This window comes from Nestor notabilis, unplaced genomic scaffold, assembly GCF_000696875.1.
Source record: "Nestor notabilis isolate BGI_N333 unplaced genomic scaffold, ASM69687v1 scaffold19177, whole genome shotgun sequence".
Lineage (NCBI taxonomy): Eukaryota > Metazoa > Chordata > Aves > Psittaciformes > Psittacidae > Nestor > Nestor notabilis.
The window spans coordinates 44,626-63,170 of NW_009937130.1; the positions used below are offsets into that span (position 1 = coordinate 44,626).

The 18,545-nt window shown below is 35.6% G+C and overlaps 1 protein-coding gene across 1 annotated transcript in view; it reads right to left on the reverse strand.

The window, feature by feature from the left end:
- The window catches only part of LOC104408936 (estrogen receptor-like), a gene marked incomplete at its 3' end in the record, with an annotated part of 61,388 nt that overhangs the window by 41,868 nt on the left and 975 nt on the right, over positions 1 to 18,545 (reverse strand). The window contains exon 2 of the mRNA XM_010018680.1: positions 5,714 to 5,830. Coding sequence (XP_010016982.1) covers positions 5,714 to 5,830 — 117 coding nt within the window. The remainder of the gene's footprint in view (positions 1 to 5,713; positions 5,831 to 18,545) is intronic.

An 18,545-nucleotide genomic window follows, 5' to 3' on the forward strand; every position in this document is an offset into this window, starting at 1 on the left:
AAGTTGTAGTGGGGGGATGCAGGGACCAGGGTTGGTTCAACTTCTGGCTCTGTCACCAGTTTGCTCAGTGATCAAGTCACATTACATATCACAGTGTACCAGTATTCTTATCAGCTACAATGAAGATCATAAAAAAAAAAATGTATTCCATGGAAAGTTTTTAAAGACCTGGTGGGGAAAAAAAAAAAATTTGTTAACAAGCAGGCAAATGTAATTTGGGGTCTCTAGTGACTATTCATAACTCACAGTTTGAGAACCAATGATCTACTAATAACAGATGAAGGTGCAAGACATGATTCATCCTAATATGTATTTTGGCATTCAATCTTTGGCATTCATATTAAAGAGCATCAGAGGACAAGTAAAAGAGAAGCAAGAGAAGTTCAATTAATCTATCGTTCAAATTAATCTCACAGTGCTGACACTCCTGCACAAATTATACTCAGTTTTGGCTACAGTAAGTATAGCAACAGCCCCATTACTAGGCAAAATTTACAGTGAAGCCATAGACATTTCAGGGTTCACAAGAAAGCCTTTACAGAAACCATACATTCCAACCATGATTTGGAAAAGCCAAGTAGTTTTAGGAGTGAGTCCATTAGTATAATTCTCAAAGACAACAAGAAAGTGTAACTGCTACATTTTAGAAATTAGATAAATTAATTAAGGTATTGAAGCTGTTTGGCCTGATGTATCAGGACTGATAGTGCTAGAATTGAACTGTAAATGCCTAACCATGTCAAGCACTAGAAACTCTAGTACTCTAGGATTCTGAAGCTCAGCAAGAAGACAACAACTGTCTGACCTGCATAGGTTTCTCAAAACCAGTGAATGCACAGTGACACCCTGAGGTACCTGTGATACGAACAAGTGGCAGTAAGAGGTAGAGACACAGCAAGGATCTTAGACTTCATTTAAAATTAATCAGCAATTTAAATGTGGACTGTTTCATTGCTGTATCTATTCCCAAGTAATATCACAACTAAAACAATTCCTTATTAGGAATTTTTAAGTATACAAAAGGCAAAAAGCAAATGTAAACATGTATACAGATATAATTAGGTTTACAATCTCAAACAAGAGTTCAAGAGTAAAATATCAAAAACTCTGCAGTATTAAAAAAAATTTTACATAACTACCTATAGCATAAATAAGCATAAGACAGGTTGTCCCATTTCCACCTGAATATCAAAGGCCTTAAACAACCTAGTTTAAATTCAGCATTGAAAGTGCTTTGAGCAGGTAGCTTGACAAGAGACCTCCTGGAGTTCCTTCTAGCCCAGATCATTCTGTGCAGTGGAATAGGAAGATAAAGAATTTTTGGCAAAAGTGTTCACAGCAATGGTCTCTCTTATTGTGGGGACAGAACCATAGAATATTGTACTTTGGGTCAAATCAACAGCAACAATACACTTTGCATGTGTACAAAAGGGGAAAAGAAACATTTCACTGAAAAGTCTGGTTTCAATTCCATCTTCTTTTCCAGAAGGTTGTTCTAAACTCACAAAACTTTGCTTCAAATGCAGCTTGAGTACACGTTTTCAGCCCATCAATTACATCTTAAAAACATACATTTCCTCATACATTTATCAGGCCCCACCTACACAGTTATGCGCCCGAGTACAGAACAGTATGTCTAATAAATATCATAAAGGTTGTCCACAGGCTAACCAAAATAGTTTCATATTGTTAATATATTTTCCTTCATTCACTAATTCCTATTTTTAATATAATATTTCATTAAAAGATAATGACATGGCGAACTAGAATGTCTGGAGCCCTTCCAGTGGTTGCATCAGACATCGATTTACCTCTGCTTTTGAGAATGATTTTAATAGCTCTCTAGCCTCTTAGCATGAACAAATATAGCATTCAGCAAGGAAGCATAGCTCTCTACATTCAAAGACAAAAATCAGCAAGGTCCCTCTCTGAGAGGATGCAAAAGTTGATGAATGTTTTTTTCTTTTCCCTGTAAAACTTAGTCTTAAACTCCAGCAATATTGTCACTGAATCAGACTGAATTCCCATGTTGTTACTGGTAGGTAACTATTTCAAGAGAATGTAAAAGAAAACTGAAAACCTCCAAGCTCTAAACTCTAATCACTATGAGTTAATGTACATTCCTACAGGCACTTTCCATGCAGGAAAGCACAATGTTACGGCAAACACAGACTTGTATTTCCTGGGCTGTACTGCAATAATCTCTGAAGGGTTCTCAGATACTTTGTGAGGGCAACACTGAAGGGTGTAGGCTTCAAATGCGCTGGAATGCTGTAATTTCATTATCACAAGAAACAGAACTTGGAATCTTTTCTCTACAAATGAAATTTCAGGCTGTTCAAAGACAGTAAATACCCCCAGGTCACATACATAATCACCATCTGGATCTAGTACATGAACACTCAAATTCTCGATCGCCACATTTCACACAACTTGAAGCTGGTAAATCATCAGCATTCAACAACTGCCAGAACTATGTAAATCTCAGGGTGGCTAAACATGGACTAGCAGGCACACAACTGATTTTTCATTAAGGATCTATCATTCAACATTATGGCAAACTTTTGGCCCAGCCACTAATTCCACTGGCACTCTGTTGCTCTGATCGCACAGAGCACTTGATGGTTAATCTGCTTTGCCATTCATGAAAGGACGGGAAGAATGTAGCATGCTAATAATAATTAATTTACCACAGTATAAAAATACTTAATTAATAAATAACAATAAAAATAAGGTGATTTTTATTTCAGACAATGAAGTCCTTTGAGCCAAGTCATCAGAAAGCCATTAAAGCAATGAAGAAATAGAAAAGTAGATTTGTATTGGAGAAGACAAAGACCTGGACTATAGACATGGTTGGAGCTTCAGCATTGCTACTGCTATAAAAACTCCATTTGGAAGCTGGGCCCCTGCCCTCATCACATGAAATAATAAGCTAGAATATAATTCTCCAGAACAGAAACAATCTTCAAGAAAGCATCAGTGGATCATAAACAAAACCAAGGTTACCCTTCCCTGCTATCCAATGAGAAGAAAGAGGGACATGACAAGGAGCTTATTCCATGTAACCATTTTATCCTTACACACAAAAAGGGGTGCACAGACCACGCAATAACATATAATTTTAAGGTCTTTTTGTTTTAGTCAGAGAGATTGAAACCTTTGGACAAAATATAATGGCTATAAATTCTGCTTCAGATGCTGACTATATCAGCAGAGATTCTAACATTCCAGTTATCTCTCAAAGCAGCACAGTAACAGACACAGAAGAAAACACTTGCAAACATAAGAGGAGAGAATGAAAATAACTCTTCAGTACTAAAAGAATTTTTTAGAAAATGAAAGAACAGTGGAATAATAAAATAAAAAAATTTCCACAGAAACTCAGAAATGAGTGTTCCTACAGCATAGCTTAAGAGACACTTAAAGCCTGCATTTTTTCTGAATGAAGCCCCAGAACCATATTTCAGTTGAGTCCACTCTATTAAAAATTATACTAACATTTTTATGCTGTGTTAAGTGACCTTCTATAAGAAAAAATGTTAGCAACCATAGTTTATAACCTATGTTTAAAATTAACCAGAGACATTTAATCAAGTTTTTACCCTATTTTACCCCATGTTTACTGAAACTCAGTAATTAGTATCAGCTATTGCTCAGAAGTTAAATGATAGATGAAAGTCACAAGTTAGTACTTTTGAAAATTTATTAAGAAACCTCAGTTAATTCAGTGCAGAAGAAAAACTGAGATTACACTGAGAGAAAAAGAAAAATTACAGCTCTTTTCCACTATATCTAAAAGGTATATCATCATAAGGAAATGGAAATTACATATGACACAACTGAATATTTTTCAAATGTATGATATGCTTTAAACAAAGCAAATCTTTCAATATGAAAAAAAAAGATGATTTAAATTCAAAGATTCAATTGAGAGGACTATGAAATATTAGAGAATGTGACCTGAGTTGATCACAGCATTTTGTGATTCAAGTATGTTGAAGAAAAGTGTTATAAAATGGAAAAGACCTCCTAAGAGAAAACAAACAAAAAAACCCCAACTGAAAATATTTTTAAAGATTTAAAAGTTAAGACTTTAAAAGTTAAGGAGATGGTATACCAAGAATATTCATTTAACCTTTATCATCCGAGAAAGGTGACAATCATGAAGTGTTACCTAAAGAAAAGGATTACTGTTTCGCATAGCTACATGGACAATATGGGATTGGTAATGACTCTAGCAGAACCTTGAATGCTTTACTTCATCCCACATCTTTACCCTTCTTGAATGTCTTCATTGCAGGGATGCCAGACTTATAACCTGTAACTGAGGGATCTCAAGATTCTTTTCTCCAGACTTCATAAAATAAATATTCTTAAAGTCTTGCCTATGAACCAGTGATGGACTTCAGTCCATTATTAGTGGTCTTAAAGAAGCAGGCAGAATTTATGCACCTGATCTGCTTGTCTGTAAACTGTGAGCTTAGTTTTAAAAAAAAACAAAACTAAACAAAAAAGCCCAAAACAAACAAACCACAAACTTTACTTTTGACAAACACAAGGTACTATAACATAGAGGAGAAAGGCACATATTGCAATTAATCTAAAACTATGTTACAAAAGAACTCTTCTATCTAAGAACACACCATAGCAATTCTTCAGTATTGTCATGTATTTCTAATTTTGCATCCAAAAGTTAAATCCTGGGTATATAAATAATTTTATTTACTTTAAGGACCTTAAAGATCATCTAGTTCCAGCCCCCTTGCCATGGGCAGGGACACCTACCACTAGACCAGGTTGGTCAAATTCCCATCCAACCCTGCCTTGAACACTGCCAAGGATGGGGAAGCCACAGCTTTTCTGGGCAACCTGTGCCAGTGTCTCACTACCCTCGTGGTAAAGAACTTCTTCGATCTAAATCTCCCCAGTGACAGCTTAAAGCCATTCCCCTATGTCCTGTCACATACCCTTGTAAAAAGTCCGTCTCCAGATGTCTTGTAGGCCCCAATTTGGTATTGGAACGCTGCTGTAAGGTTTCCTCAGAGCCTTCACTTCCCCAGGCTGAACAAGCCCACCTCTCTCAGCTTGTCTTCATAGGAGAAGTGCTCCAGCCCTCTCATCGTCCTCAGCATTTGATTCTTCTCTGACATCATTATTACATATGTTTCATGAAAATGGCATTTTTCTGTTTTTATAAAATGAGTGAGCCTTTAATATTGTTGGGTGAAATTAATTTACGTATAAAATATGTGTGCAGTACTGGTATAGAGGAATTGCCTTTCCCCTCCAGAATTTGCAGAACAAGTATTACATATTCAGAAGTTTATTTTCATGAATATGGACTGATATGAGATTACCAGTGCTTTTCACACTGAACTGCCAAATGCTACAAAATCTTGTGTTAAGTTTCATGCATCATGATCTGGAGTCTACCACAAGAGACCAAAACCATAACAAATTAAAAATATTAACAGAAGAATCTTAATTTCATTGAAGTTAATATTTCTATTAATTTTGATGCAAATTTGGGCAAGATTATTAACATAATATTTGAAAAGTTTTTATTTTTTATTTAACAGCTCTTTGATTTAGTACACTTCCGCTCAACAAAATCAGTTGCTTCCTCCTTTAGGAACCACATCAGCTGTCCAATAAAGTTAAAAGACAGGGCAGACACCAGTGCTGAGGATTTGTGGATTTGTGTACATACCACCTTTCATCATTCCCACTTCATAGCATTTTCTTAGTCGGCAAGCCTGGCAACTCTTTCTTCTGTTCTTGTCAATGGTGCACTGGTTAGTAGCAGGACACATGTAGTCATTGTGCCCTGTAAAACCAGAGGGAAAGTAAGGAAGGACACAATTATACACAGACACAACGAAACTCCCTATAATGCCCTCTTATTTTTTATTATTTAGTACAATGTCTAACATCTCAGGAAGAAGTTAGTGTTACCATCATAATCTATCATAACAGTACTGATATGGATAATGAAACTAACATCTATTTACAATACAGTCAATTGAAAGTTCTTTAAAAGTACCATTAAAAACACAAATTACACCTTTGTAGATAATTAAAATAATGAACAGTTAAAGCAGTCAGGAAAGAGGATAATTTAATATGAACAAATCCCTTGACTTCTTTGCTCTTAGACTGAGAAATACAATGCCATCTGGTCCATGTGCCTGTGTTGATGTTTAACCAATAGACTGCACAAAAGGTTAGACGTTTATAGAATTAAAAAGGCCTATGCACAGAACATTTTTTGGTATCTACTGCAATCTAGTGCAATTAAGAAAAAAACAGCAACAACATAAAATAGAAGCAACAACCAGTAATTAATTTTACCTCAGTCTCTATTTCCCAATTGCATGTATACTAATATATGCAAAAAATGTTTGCCATAACAAATTCTTAAATTATCACATGCTGTGACCAAGTTTGGTGCTGATACCTTTGCCCTCAGAGCTCCACTTCCTCATTATTACCCTTTACATCTCAGTTCTCATTACAGACATTTTCAACATACTATAATTCATTACTGCCCACAAGCCTCTATTCCAATTTTCTATTAGAAAATGTATGCTTCAATCTGCTATAAAATTATTTTCCGACCATAGACAAAGTTTAGCAAGGACAAAAAAAGACTATCCAAAATGATCTTATTGGTGCTCTGCATTCATCTAAACACAGCTAAGGTACAGCACACAAAGAAACAAATTTACTGCAGAACTGTTTGTTCCTTCTTTCAGGTCAAAGGATCAGTTTGAGGTAGAGTAGGGTTGAGGTTTGACAGAGGCCTTGGTCTCATCAAATCATCTATCCTTGACTAGAAATTAGAAAATAGAGTAAAAATTACTATCAGATTACACCAGGAACATCTGCTCTCTAATGCTACACAACTGGGATCCAATCAAAATACGCAGCCAAACTGTAAACTTGTTAATATGGTGATGGCTGACTACACACTGTCTCAAATAGAATTATTATTTTTTAGCTCTACTTAACAGAGCAGTATAATAGTGGATAAATCTGGATCCACAGGCTTTGCTCCAGGATTGAGGTAAAAAGGTGGAACAGAAACACTACCTCAGCCTCATCAGGAAAGACCATTTTAATTTTCAGTTACTCTGATAGGATACAGACTGTTCTATATCTGATTTAAAACATTTCACACCTAAGGAAAAAAATTAATAAAAAAAAAAGAGTCAGAAATAAACCAGCCTCAACCATACAAAAATGCAGTATCTACAGGGTGCCTTGGTTTAAACCCAGCTGGTAACTCAGGACACAGGGGAAAAGGGAAAGCTATGTTTTTAAGCAAATGCACTTTTATTAAGTCACATTAAACAGCAGCAAAACGTCGTAGCAGCTGACCTCAGCCACCAGCCTTGTCTTATAAACCAGGTTCTGAAATAGCATGAAAGAACGACAGAAAACTTTAATTACTCTTTTTAAAAACAAAAACTTTGACAGAGTATCTTATCTTCTTCCTAATGAAGTTAAAAGGTAAATTCACAAGGCAAACGAGTGCGGGCTCTGAATTCAGCAAATAATTCAGAACAGCATCTAGCTCTCTATAAAATAAACAGATAAATGTTCCCACTTAGGTCAAAGCTGAACACATGCTTATGACCTTTGCTGACTGGCTGATGCTCATAAGGTTCAACTTTCAAAAATAAAAGAAAAGTGGTAGTATGCAAGAATCAAAATTCAAGTGGAATTAATATCAGCAGGGTAGCCATCCTTTTTTACAGTGCTTATGGGGGTGATAATCTTTCCTCTGAGCCTAGGTTTCCTTATACAGACTGCAAACATTTGGGAATAGGCATTTGGATTGTAAAATAGTACAAAACCTAATCCTATTTGTGATAGAGCTCCATTCCCTATTGAAATTATCATGATTCATATTATCATATTTTTACATTGAAAAGTTTTATCTTAAATATTTAAAGGTTAGCATGGTTAGTCTGTTTCATGCATATAACCTGCACCTTAGACAATCCACTCTTCTTTCAAAGTGCATGACAGACTTCACAGAATAAAACCTGTAAAATTTTGAATGCAAAAAAGTTCTGTGTGCGAGGGGCGTGCTTCTTCAAATTATGATTGCCATAGTAATGTCATTGTTTAGAGTTCATATTTATTGTAAATCTAGGAAGAAGATCATGCATTTAATATTTCTCATAAGAAAAATAAATAATAGGTAACACACAAAACCAAGATTTAAAGTGAAATACTGTAACTCAATAACTTTGCTGTAAAGTGAATTGTCTTTTAACTATCTACCTTGTAGTTTATCCTTAAAGCTCATCCCTCAGCAAAGTTGATTCTGAACAATCTGACTTACTACAAGGGATTTTTCACTGTTGAGAATCACCAAAGTGGGACACATCAATAGGTGTCCAGGTGCCCTGCATTTCATTTTGATTTCCAAAGAGTAATACATGGTAGAAAAGAGGCTAATTAACCCAATTGGATACTTGGTATCACAGGAATACTTAGAGGAAGAAATGTCTTTAGTGATCACTGACAGTGATAAAGGGAAGTACATGTCACTTGGACTCCTTTTTGTGTTGTATTACTGTTCTGTTTTGTGGTTTTTAAATAAATTATCGGATAACCTGCACAAAATTAAAGGCAGTGATTTTAATAGAGCCTCTAATTTTAATCCCCCCCATTTGTATGCTTACATTGCCATGAGCTATAAAATGAACAGTTAAAGGGAGCTAATGGAGGAGCCAAGGAGGGGTGGTCTGGTTTTCTTATGATCTGTCACGTCATATATTTTAAAACAGTAAAAATCACATTAAGTATTTTTATAGCACTTTATTATATGCTAAGGGTGTGAAAATCTGGCTCTTTTCTCAAAGCACCGATTTTAGATGTGACAATCTGTATGATAACAACCAACAGTGGAGGAGGGAAGGATGGGAAAGCAGAGCGTCAACAAGAAGATAATGGCTGATACTGGGATCATTTTGAATTTATTCTAACCCAGCCTGTCATAATCAGAGCTGTTTTTTACTGCACATGCAGTCTGACTTTTGTTACCATGAGTCATGTGGCTAGTATTTATGGTCAGAGACTCATTGCTGCCTAAGGGTTCTCAGGTTAGCCGTGGTATATGCAACAGCAGCACATGTTTGAATAATAATGGGCAGATAATTTATCTGTGAGGGCTTCAGGCAGCAAAACATGCCATATTTCTCTAAAGTTCAGTGTTACTACATCCAGCAGAACATTTAAGCATCTGTGTACTTTTAGCAGGTAGTTGCAGCACAGTATACATGGTTAAAGTTGAGTACATGCTTGAGTGTTTCACTGAATTGCAGCTTTGAAAAGCTTAGTTCATTTGTCCTTGATCAACAACAATGAAAGTTGGGATCATCTTAGTATATCAACAGCAATTAACATAAAACATAACTTATTTTTTTTTTAAATGTGTAAGCATATTCCAATAACCATCAAGATAAACCTGAGAGAATGATCAGTTTCAGCAGTACAAAAGTTGTTCAAAAAACATGAACAGAAGAAATCAACATGTCAGCATGCCAGCTTAAGAATCCTTAATGATAATTCTACAAAGTCAATAAAGAAACATTTTTGTCAGGTGAATTTTGCATGACACATACTGATGAAGGTGAATTGACTTATCATACATTTCAAAGCCAGCAATAATTATCATCCTCTTACTAATACGTGCTTTTCCTTTAATTATTCTTTTATTTTCAATCCTCACACCACACAGATTTCTTAAACTGTTCTTCACCTATCTGTATAAGGCATCTGCCACATTAGCCATTACCTGTGGATATAGACTTTATCCACACCTTAAGATGCCAAGCAAATGATGAGTGGGAAGACTACAGACAAAGAACAAAACCCTGGAAAAAACAGCCTCAACAGCAAAAAAAAAAAAATATAGCACCTGGCCATTGCATATGTCAACCCAATATGACCACATGTTGAATTTGAAGTTCAAGTGCCCCAGTAAAGCTGCACTTATTGATTTTAAAATCTCAATTTTCCTAATAGGTTTCATGAAAGAACAGAAAGTTATGTCTAAGCCCTTTATAAGCACAGACACTTAAATTCACAGCCTAATTACCCTCACAGAAGGTCTTTGGATTTGGAACTTCAGCTCTCTTAGCAACTAGCCAGCTTTGCTGAGAAGATAAAACATTTTCTGGTTTTAAACTATGAAGACATTGCTACATGTGACAATAAGGAAAAGGGCCTAAAAGATTGTAAAGTATACTTCATCTACATAGAGTAAGGAAGTCCTCATTATGCATGTACCTCAGAAATAAAGATCGTACAACCACTGGAGAATAAGAAAGAAGGAAAGGTTAAAATCTATATAACCTGTATTATGTCCTTCATGTAGCTCCCACACTGAGTGTTCAGCTTCTAGTGTAATCTTCTTGACTTCACATATCTATGGCACTGTTCACGAGCAGTTAATTCAAGCCAAATTATTACGATAATGACCTTTCCTTAAACCTTTCCATATACTGTTTCAGCTAACAGAAAAAATCAAAAAAGAAGAATGAGAATGGGCATTGCTTCCATTTCACCAGTTCAGTAATATATGAACATACATTGAAAAAAGGTTAAATATAGAAAGTAAAACACTATTTAAGTTTATAAATATAAAACTATAAAATTATGTTCTATCCTCCAGCAGATAATTTCAAAGTTTTTATTATTGGCCATAGTCCTAAAATTTCAATTAGTGTTTCATCTGCTATTTCAGGATTATGATACCATGTTCTACCCCAATCTTTTAATTTTAGACAAGGTAGCAAAATAGGAAGCATATTTTTTCCTCATGACAAATAAAAAACTATGCCAATCCAGATCCCACTCTCTACAAGATTTGGCAAGGAGTGTGACATCCAGTTTCTGTTTCCCGATCTGATAAATCACAATTGTTTAAATCCTTGGCACATGATTAAACCAAGAGCTGTGTTAAAGGAAAAAACTCCCACAATGTATTACTCACAATCATCTCAATATGATCCCTCCAGAGACAAAAAGCATTTTCAGAGAGCTGTAGGCAAGCCATTGCTATCTTATTCCCATAGACTTTGAATGAAATCTCTTGTATTTTTAGCTTCCTAGTGTATTTGAGCTAAAATGGGAATGGGTGGAATTTTATTACTGAAAACTCCCACAACTAATATAAAGACGCCAGAAAGTTTAAAATACTGCAAATTATTCTTGTGCACTTAAAATTCAACCAGTTGTTAACGAGAAGAAAATTAATATAACTCTATTTTTCTTCCAACTATAACCTCAGGTTTTGGATTGTGATGAGATCTGCTGAATAAGTTTAGCTAGTCTTATTTTATATGTAGATCTTTGGTACCTGAGTATTCCTGGTATCATAAGTCTTTCAAGAAGCTGTAATGTATCCACAGAGCATCCCTGTAAATGAAGTGCTGGTGTCTATATTTTACTGAGAGGGGAATGGGAGGACGGGATTCTCACTGTGCAGAGCGTGCAGTGGACATGGGCATTTCTAAACACAGTGAATTTTCTGCATTGACCATCTGTGAAACTGAAACTGCAGTATAGTCACCTCCCAGTTTGTTAAATTAATACACTGATCTTTAATATCAGTATTTTGACAAAAAAACTCTTTTCTGCCTATGCAAAACCTTTTCAGGTAATGAAAAACCTATTTATTATCTTCTTTTGTTTACTGATGTATATCTATGCTCCTTGGTTTGCTCATTTACACCCTAATATGATCCACATTTCATGTAAGATTTATCCATTTTATAATCAGAAGGGTAAGAAAAGATATCTTACTCTGTTTTCCTGCATATCTCCTGCCACATTTCAGAGTGGGAAATAACTTATTTATAAGAAAGGCAGTCCAACTATTTCAACAATTTCTGACCAAATTAAAATATTTGAGAGAAATACATAATCTTATTTAAAGGAGTCAGATATTTACTACATCTGTTACTAAACTATACCAGCACTTAATTGCAATGCTACTTCTTTTACAGTTGCTCTGAACTAGTACACATATTTCAATATATTTTGTTAACAGTCTCCTTTTGGAAATAAATCATGTCAAAGATCACTTCATGCACTTCCAGTACGTTTATCACTTTAGCAATCTTACACAGCTCTCTCTAGTTTGATTTCCACCTTTCAAAAGCGACTGCAAAGGACAACTTAACCTACAAAAAGTCTGGAAGTTCGTGGGAGTGAAGGCGGTTTAAATTGATATACTCACCTGAGTTAAATGAAGTTACAAAAACATATTTCCTCTTACACTTTCTAAAATGAAGTGGAACAGTTAAGCACTTTCCTGATGAACAAACATGTTCTCTTGTAATTTATAAATGTAAAGCTCTTTTTTAATTTTTATTTTCCTTTTTTTTTTTCTTTTTTGTGTGAATATTTTGAAATGCTGCTGGGCTCAGGCCTGAGCTGGGAATATCACGAGTTTCCAAATCAAATACTTATTAAATACTTGTCACACAAAATACCATTTAAGGGGGGTTTTGCTGGTTGATGTGGTGGTGAGGTGCTATGAAGTGATACCCAGCCATCTAAGCATGATGGCAGAGGCAGCAGTGAGGTCCAAGACCCCTGCCAGGAGCCAGCAGCACTCCCAAGAGAGGCTGACACTGCTTCAGCATTGAGAGGGGCAAACATGGGAGATTTAAATGACCATAGGAAGTGTGAGCAACCATGAGTGCTGCTCAGCAGTTTGCACCAACAATCAGCGCCAGGTAACAATCAGTGCTTATTCTCTACTTTCCAGTAAAGTGTGTTGCCCAACTTGAGAGAGGCTTTCAGCATTGCCTGGGGTGACATTTCATATGTCAGCTAGGAAAATACAGTTTAGATTATTTCAGAAAACCAGTCTCAGGAAGAACTATCAGAGTTTGCTGTTACCATGGAAGCTGATATTGAATGAGGCTCCATAGTGTCTGTCCTGGATCCAGTCCTATACAGTATTTCCCTCATTGATGGGCAATGGAGTATTTATTTTATTAAACATTATTAATTAGTAGATGACATTTATATGAGTTAGAAGAGCAGAGAAAAGACCAGACGACTCTGCTAGTCAAACAGAAATAAATCTGAAATAAATAGCAAAAGTCTACAGGATAAGAATCCTGAATTATTTGGCTAACTGGAGATAGCATATGAGGAAAAAACAGCACAAAAGTAAGGACCCAGTATAAATCACTACATTAAAATTGGAATAATCAGATGCACAAAGCAACATGGGAAAGAAGTGTTTTTTTCTCTAGAAAAGTATGTTTAAGTTTACTTTGCATCACGCACTGATTATGAGTGAACAGTCTCATGGGTTAGTAAATAGGCAAACACTACAGTGTAAGAGATGCAGACAAATACCACTGTCTGGGCTTGTATGGTAATTCTATTGTTCTGTTCAGTACTCATAAAGCAGCACATAGAAGTAAATCAAGATAAAAACAAAACAAAACCAAAAACAGGACAAAGTATAGAATCTCCAAAGTACATCAACTAGAAGACTAGAACTCTAAAAAGCAAAACCTATGAAAAAAAGGTTGAATAAACTTTCTTCAGGTTAGGTAAGCCAGAATAATTTATTTTTTTTTAAGTATAATATTGCTCTTCCATGCTTTAAAGGCTGTTGCAGAAGGAAAAAGAACAATTTGTTTTCTGTGGCACGATAGACAGGAAAATAAGTGACGAGCTTAATCTGCAGGAAGTAAGATTCAAATTTCATAGTAGCCTTCAAGGATAAGGAAGAGAAAACACTGGATCAAGCTACCAGTTTTTAAGAAGTATTTCAATAAACATATGTAAGGAATAGGCAACAGTTAATCATATCACAGGACAGAAAGATGAACTAAGGCTCAGTGCCCACTACAGCCCTAAGTTTGCTTAGCCTGAATTTGCTTAGACCACGAAAAATAAAGCAGTATCTTGGATGCTAACATCTTAAGTCACTGTCATATCCATGGTGAACACAGTGCTTAAAACTCACTGGAAAAGTACCACATTCAAAATTGCTTTACTACAAATGAAAAGGTATCGACTCTTGCCTTTCAGTAACACCCAAGTTTCTGAAACAAGATCACCATCAGTTAGAGTACTGATATTAAAAATACACATTAGGGGACAAAGATCAGAGCATGTGCTTAGCTCAAGGGACTCTAGAGAAAAACTACTAAACCACAAAAATAAACTAAAAGAAGTTTCAGAAGAACCTGTCTGAACACAGGCTCTTAGAGCAGTCCCAATTTTGGCTAAACCCTGGTGGACTTCTGACACTGATTTTCTAGCTTTTGAACTTCCTACAGTCACCTTACCTCTCAACCTGGAACTGTGTGTTTTCCACCCTGAGGCTAGATATTGGTCTGCACCCCCAAGTTTATTGGCTGTCATGTCCTCTGTTAATCTCACTTGGGTTCATGTTTTGTAATTTCATTCTTTCTGCCGACAACTCACAGAATCAATGTACAAGCAGCCTTATTAGGGAGTTTCTGTCTTCTTGGCTGCAGGATCTGTGCAACATTTGCAGCTGTTATCAAAGAGATTACAAAAATACCATGAAAGTAGAAGACAGTAATGGAAAGTTAAAGGGAAGATCTCAGAAACGTCCTAAATTGACCATATAGAATTGCTGCACTGCAGCATTACCTAAACACCCACTTATTAGGCATTAAATTTTCTCCAAATCGGATGAAAATACATATATATTACCACTACTCCTAGCATTAAAGTTTCAACTACGTATTTTCAACAAAGTACAGCTCTATCACTGTGAAGTTAAAACAATTGATAACATTCAAAGTCTACTTCCAAAACTCTCCTACTTGATGATCAGACAAAGGTATAGCTGTTAAATAAAGTCCTTGTTCAAGCTACAAAACTAAAATTCTTCCCTGCTTCAGGAATTCCTGCACTTTGGAGGCTGCTATATCTCTGTGATCAACACATTAATGGCAGGCCTCTGGAATCCTTCAGCATGCCTATTCATTCTCATATGCCAACCTATTCTTTTTGGACTGGTACTGACTCCCATCATGCAGTAATTCTTAACTAAATATTTGTGAAATATCCCAGATATTTGCTGAGTATACAGCTGTGAGAAAAGACAGAGAAGGTGCACGTGAAAAACATCAGAAAGGCATTTGAAGGAGACAGGGAAGTAGAATGGGGGATCTGTAAAATACTTCAGCATTTCTGAGATCAAGATACTCTCCAGTGTAAGGTATCACCACTCAATTGTTCTGAATCCCTTGTGATCCCACTGGGGATTCTCAGCCCCAAATATGCAGGCATTTGTTGGATGCTTGTCAGAGATGGTATGAGAAATGCCCTCCTGTCCTGTTCTCTTTGGTGCCTATCCAAAAAACAAGAGAATTGGAAGGAGGGGGGAAGAATGTGTGAGTCACAAGGGGATTTTTAATCTGTAAATGGCATTTTTAAGGCTGATGTTGAAATACTTCATCCAATCCTTACATCCAAATTTTTAAGAGGCTATTATGAGTGTGGGGGGATCAGAAAAGGTGCAAAAATAAAGGATTCAGAAGATAGGAAGATATACAGCAGGAGACAGAAACATTTTAGTTCGTTTATGGTACCAAGGTGATCTGATTGTAACAACTGAAGTTATAAGAACTTTTTGCAGGAGAGAGATACTAGATACTAAGACTAGTTTGTTGGTGCAGTGTAAAACCAAAGTAATTCAAATTAGTAATGTAATTTTTTAGCAGATGCAATGACAAATCATTAGAATAAGCAATCATTGTAAGAAAGCTTTTGAGCCCACAGATAAAGGCAGGGCAACTTCTAAAAGATTTACCTCCAACAAGTTAGTGGGCTTTGTACACAGACAGCAAATAAAGCTTATATTGAGAGGAGACCAGTCTTAATGATCTAATGGCCCTTCTTGGTCTTAAAATCCATAATTATTTTAACTGACAAGCACAGTGTGCTGTGATGTGACTGCTTGTTATGCTTCTAGATTTAAGTCAGTTGACCAAGTATACTCCTGAAGGCTACATATGCTGGGCAAAGTATAAAGCACTCTTCTATCACCAAGCAACACAGTGTTCTTGGTGTCATGATTTTTCCCTCCCATCAAACATTATACACTAATATTAGTCTGCACAAATTTTCTGAAAACAAGGTCCCAAATCACTTTTGGGACATAAACTATCAAAATAGACTGACACAGGCAGCTTCAGGAGGCAGTTGAGCTTTTCCATCAACCATCTGTTGTTTAAACTAAATTGACCACTTACATGTATTGAAAGACAGTTACTAATCCAGATTGCCTTTTAAGCTTTAACCATTTGACAGCAAAGAAAAACAACTGAATTTAGCATTTAAAATTCACAAAATATTTCCAGAACCATTCAGCTCCCCTAGATAAAAACAAAGCTATCCATGTCCACCTCAGGTAAGGTCCAATGTAGATGTGAGTTCTCCTCAATTTTAAGTGTATACTTATGCAATTAAGCAGACATGCCTTCACTGAGAATAACAGATACACAGGTAGGAAACGGATTACCTCAAACAGCTTGTTCATTGTTCATGTCTGTACTCACTTTTCCCTGTGGTTCTATTAAGGACCATATAGAATGTTTGACTACGGTCTATCAAGAACATCAAACTTCATTATAGCAATTGTCCTATAAAATCTCTGATGAGAACTATGAAAATGACCAATCACCTCATACTATCTATGTATTGAGAAATACGGGACAACCAACCAAAAAAAATGGGGTTATCTTACATTTAAAAAAAGGCACATTATAAAGAGGACCAAAAATCTTTGCTGAAAGCATTCTGTATTACTTTTATTTATATAAGCAAGTCCTGTGTACCTCAGTACAGTTCAACCATATGATTCACAGGAGATTTTTAACCCTTTTTTAGGAATGCATATCATATATACAATAATAATACTTAGTGCACATATTCTTCTACATATAAACCATACATATACATTAGTAGTATTTATTCCTAGATATCTGATCACAGCCTACTTAAAATTTTTACTGTCTGCAAGGTAAATGAGAAGCTCTCTCATATATTTGCAATCTAAAAATACTGCATTTTCATAAATTGGGCACATGTCCAACAAGACCATGTAATTGCTGAGGTAGAGATTGCTTCTAGATCCAGTGGGAAATTCAAAAGCTCCCTCAGCTCATCAAGACTGGGTTCCTATGACTTTAAAAGTCCTTTAGAGGACTTTTCATCTGTGAGCAAGTGACCACAGTTCTCTCATAAATACCCACATTCTTGAATTACTTTCTTGATATTAGTGGAGGTAATTTTTTATGATAGCTGTTAACCACAAAAGAGGTGGATCAACTGGAGAAAGCATAGAGGAGTTTAACAAACGAGATCAGAAGTCTAGAAAGAAGTGTGCTTGTTTAGTCTAAAAAAGAGAAGACTGAGGAAAGACATGATAACAGCCTTCAACTATGTAAAAGGTTGTTGTAATAAGCCTTCTTCATGCCCACAAGGGATAGCACAAGAAACAATGATCTTAAATGAGAGCAAATATGACTTAAAGATCAAGAAAGACATCTTACATGATACTGGAAATTTAAGACATATTTTTAAAGCTTACCTACTTCAAAATTATGTTAAACATATGATTATAACGAGAACTAAATTTACTAATTAACATGTACTGTAGCACAAACAGATAACATTTTCAGCAGCACATTTATCCACATGAAGACTAGGGCAAAACCACCTAAGTGCTTACAGCAGAGCTGGGGAACTCAATGAAAATGTCAGATTAATTTCTTCTTTCATAAGGGCCAAAAGCTGAAGATCTGTGCTTTGCAACTACTCGATAAGTCTTAATTTTCCTTATGAATATTTGAATTTTCATTTTGTTGGTGACTTAGTTCAGTTCAAGTACTGGGACAGAATTTTAAAACTCTAACAATAATTCTGATTTAGTCAGGGAAAGATAAAATGAAAAATAATGAAAAACATTCCATAAGGGAGCTGTTCTTCCCATCTCACAAATATAAGTCATTCTGATGTTAAGACAAAAGCACATCACACTTTCTTTGTTCAGTGTTGTTTACTATTGACCTCTGTCTGTAACCACTCTCTGTTCTAAAAATCATTTTGATGAGTCTAATAAAGCAGAAATATAAGTAACCATTAGCTAATCACTGACATGGAATTAATTTCATTAATGTCTACACCACAGCCAATCTTTCACTTTTTTCTTCAAGGTGTGGAAAAGTCTGAGTGGAATGTTGGAAGTTTTATTTAACTCACTTCAGTTGTAGTCATGCAACAAAATAGGCAATAATCACACCTGCTATGAGGTAAAAACTGTTCCTTACTATGTTCACTTCAAAAAAAGGAAACACAGGCATTTTCTTGTGCCCATGTATCACCTAGACATTCAAAAAAAAAACCTGTAGAAACCTAACAAAAGCATAACATTTTACCAGTTTTCTGTTTGGAAAGGAAGAAACCTGTTTTATTTTCTGCCCCAAAATAAGACTTAGGTACTGAATAGTGCC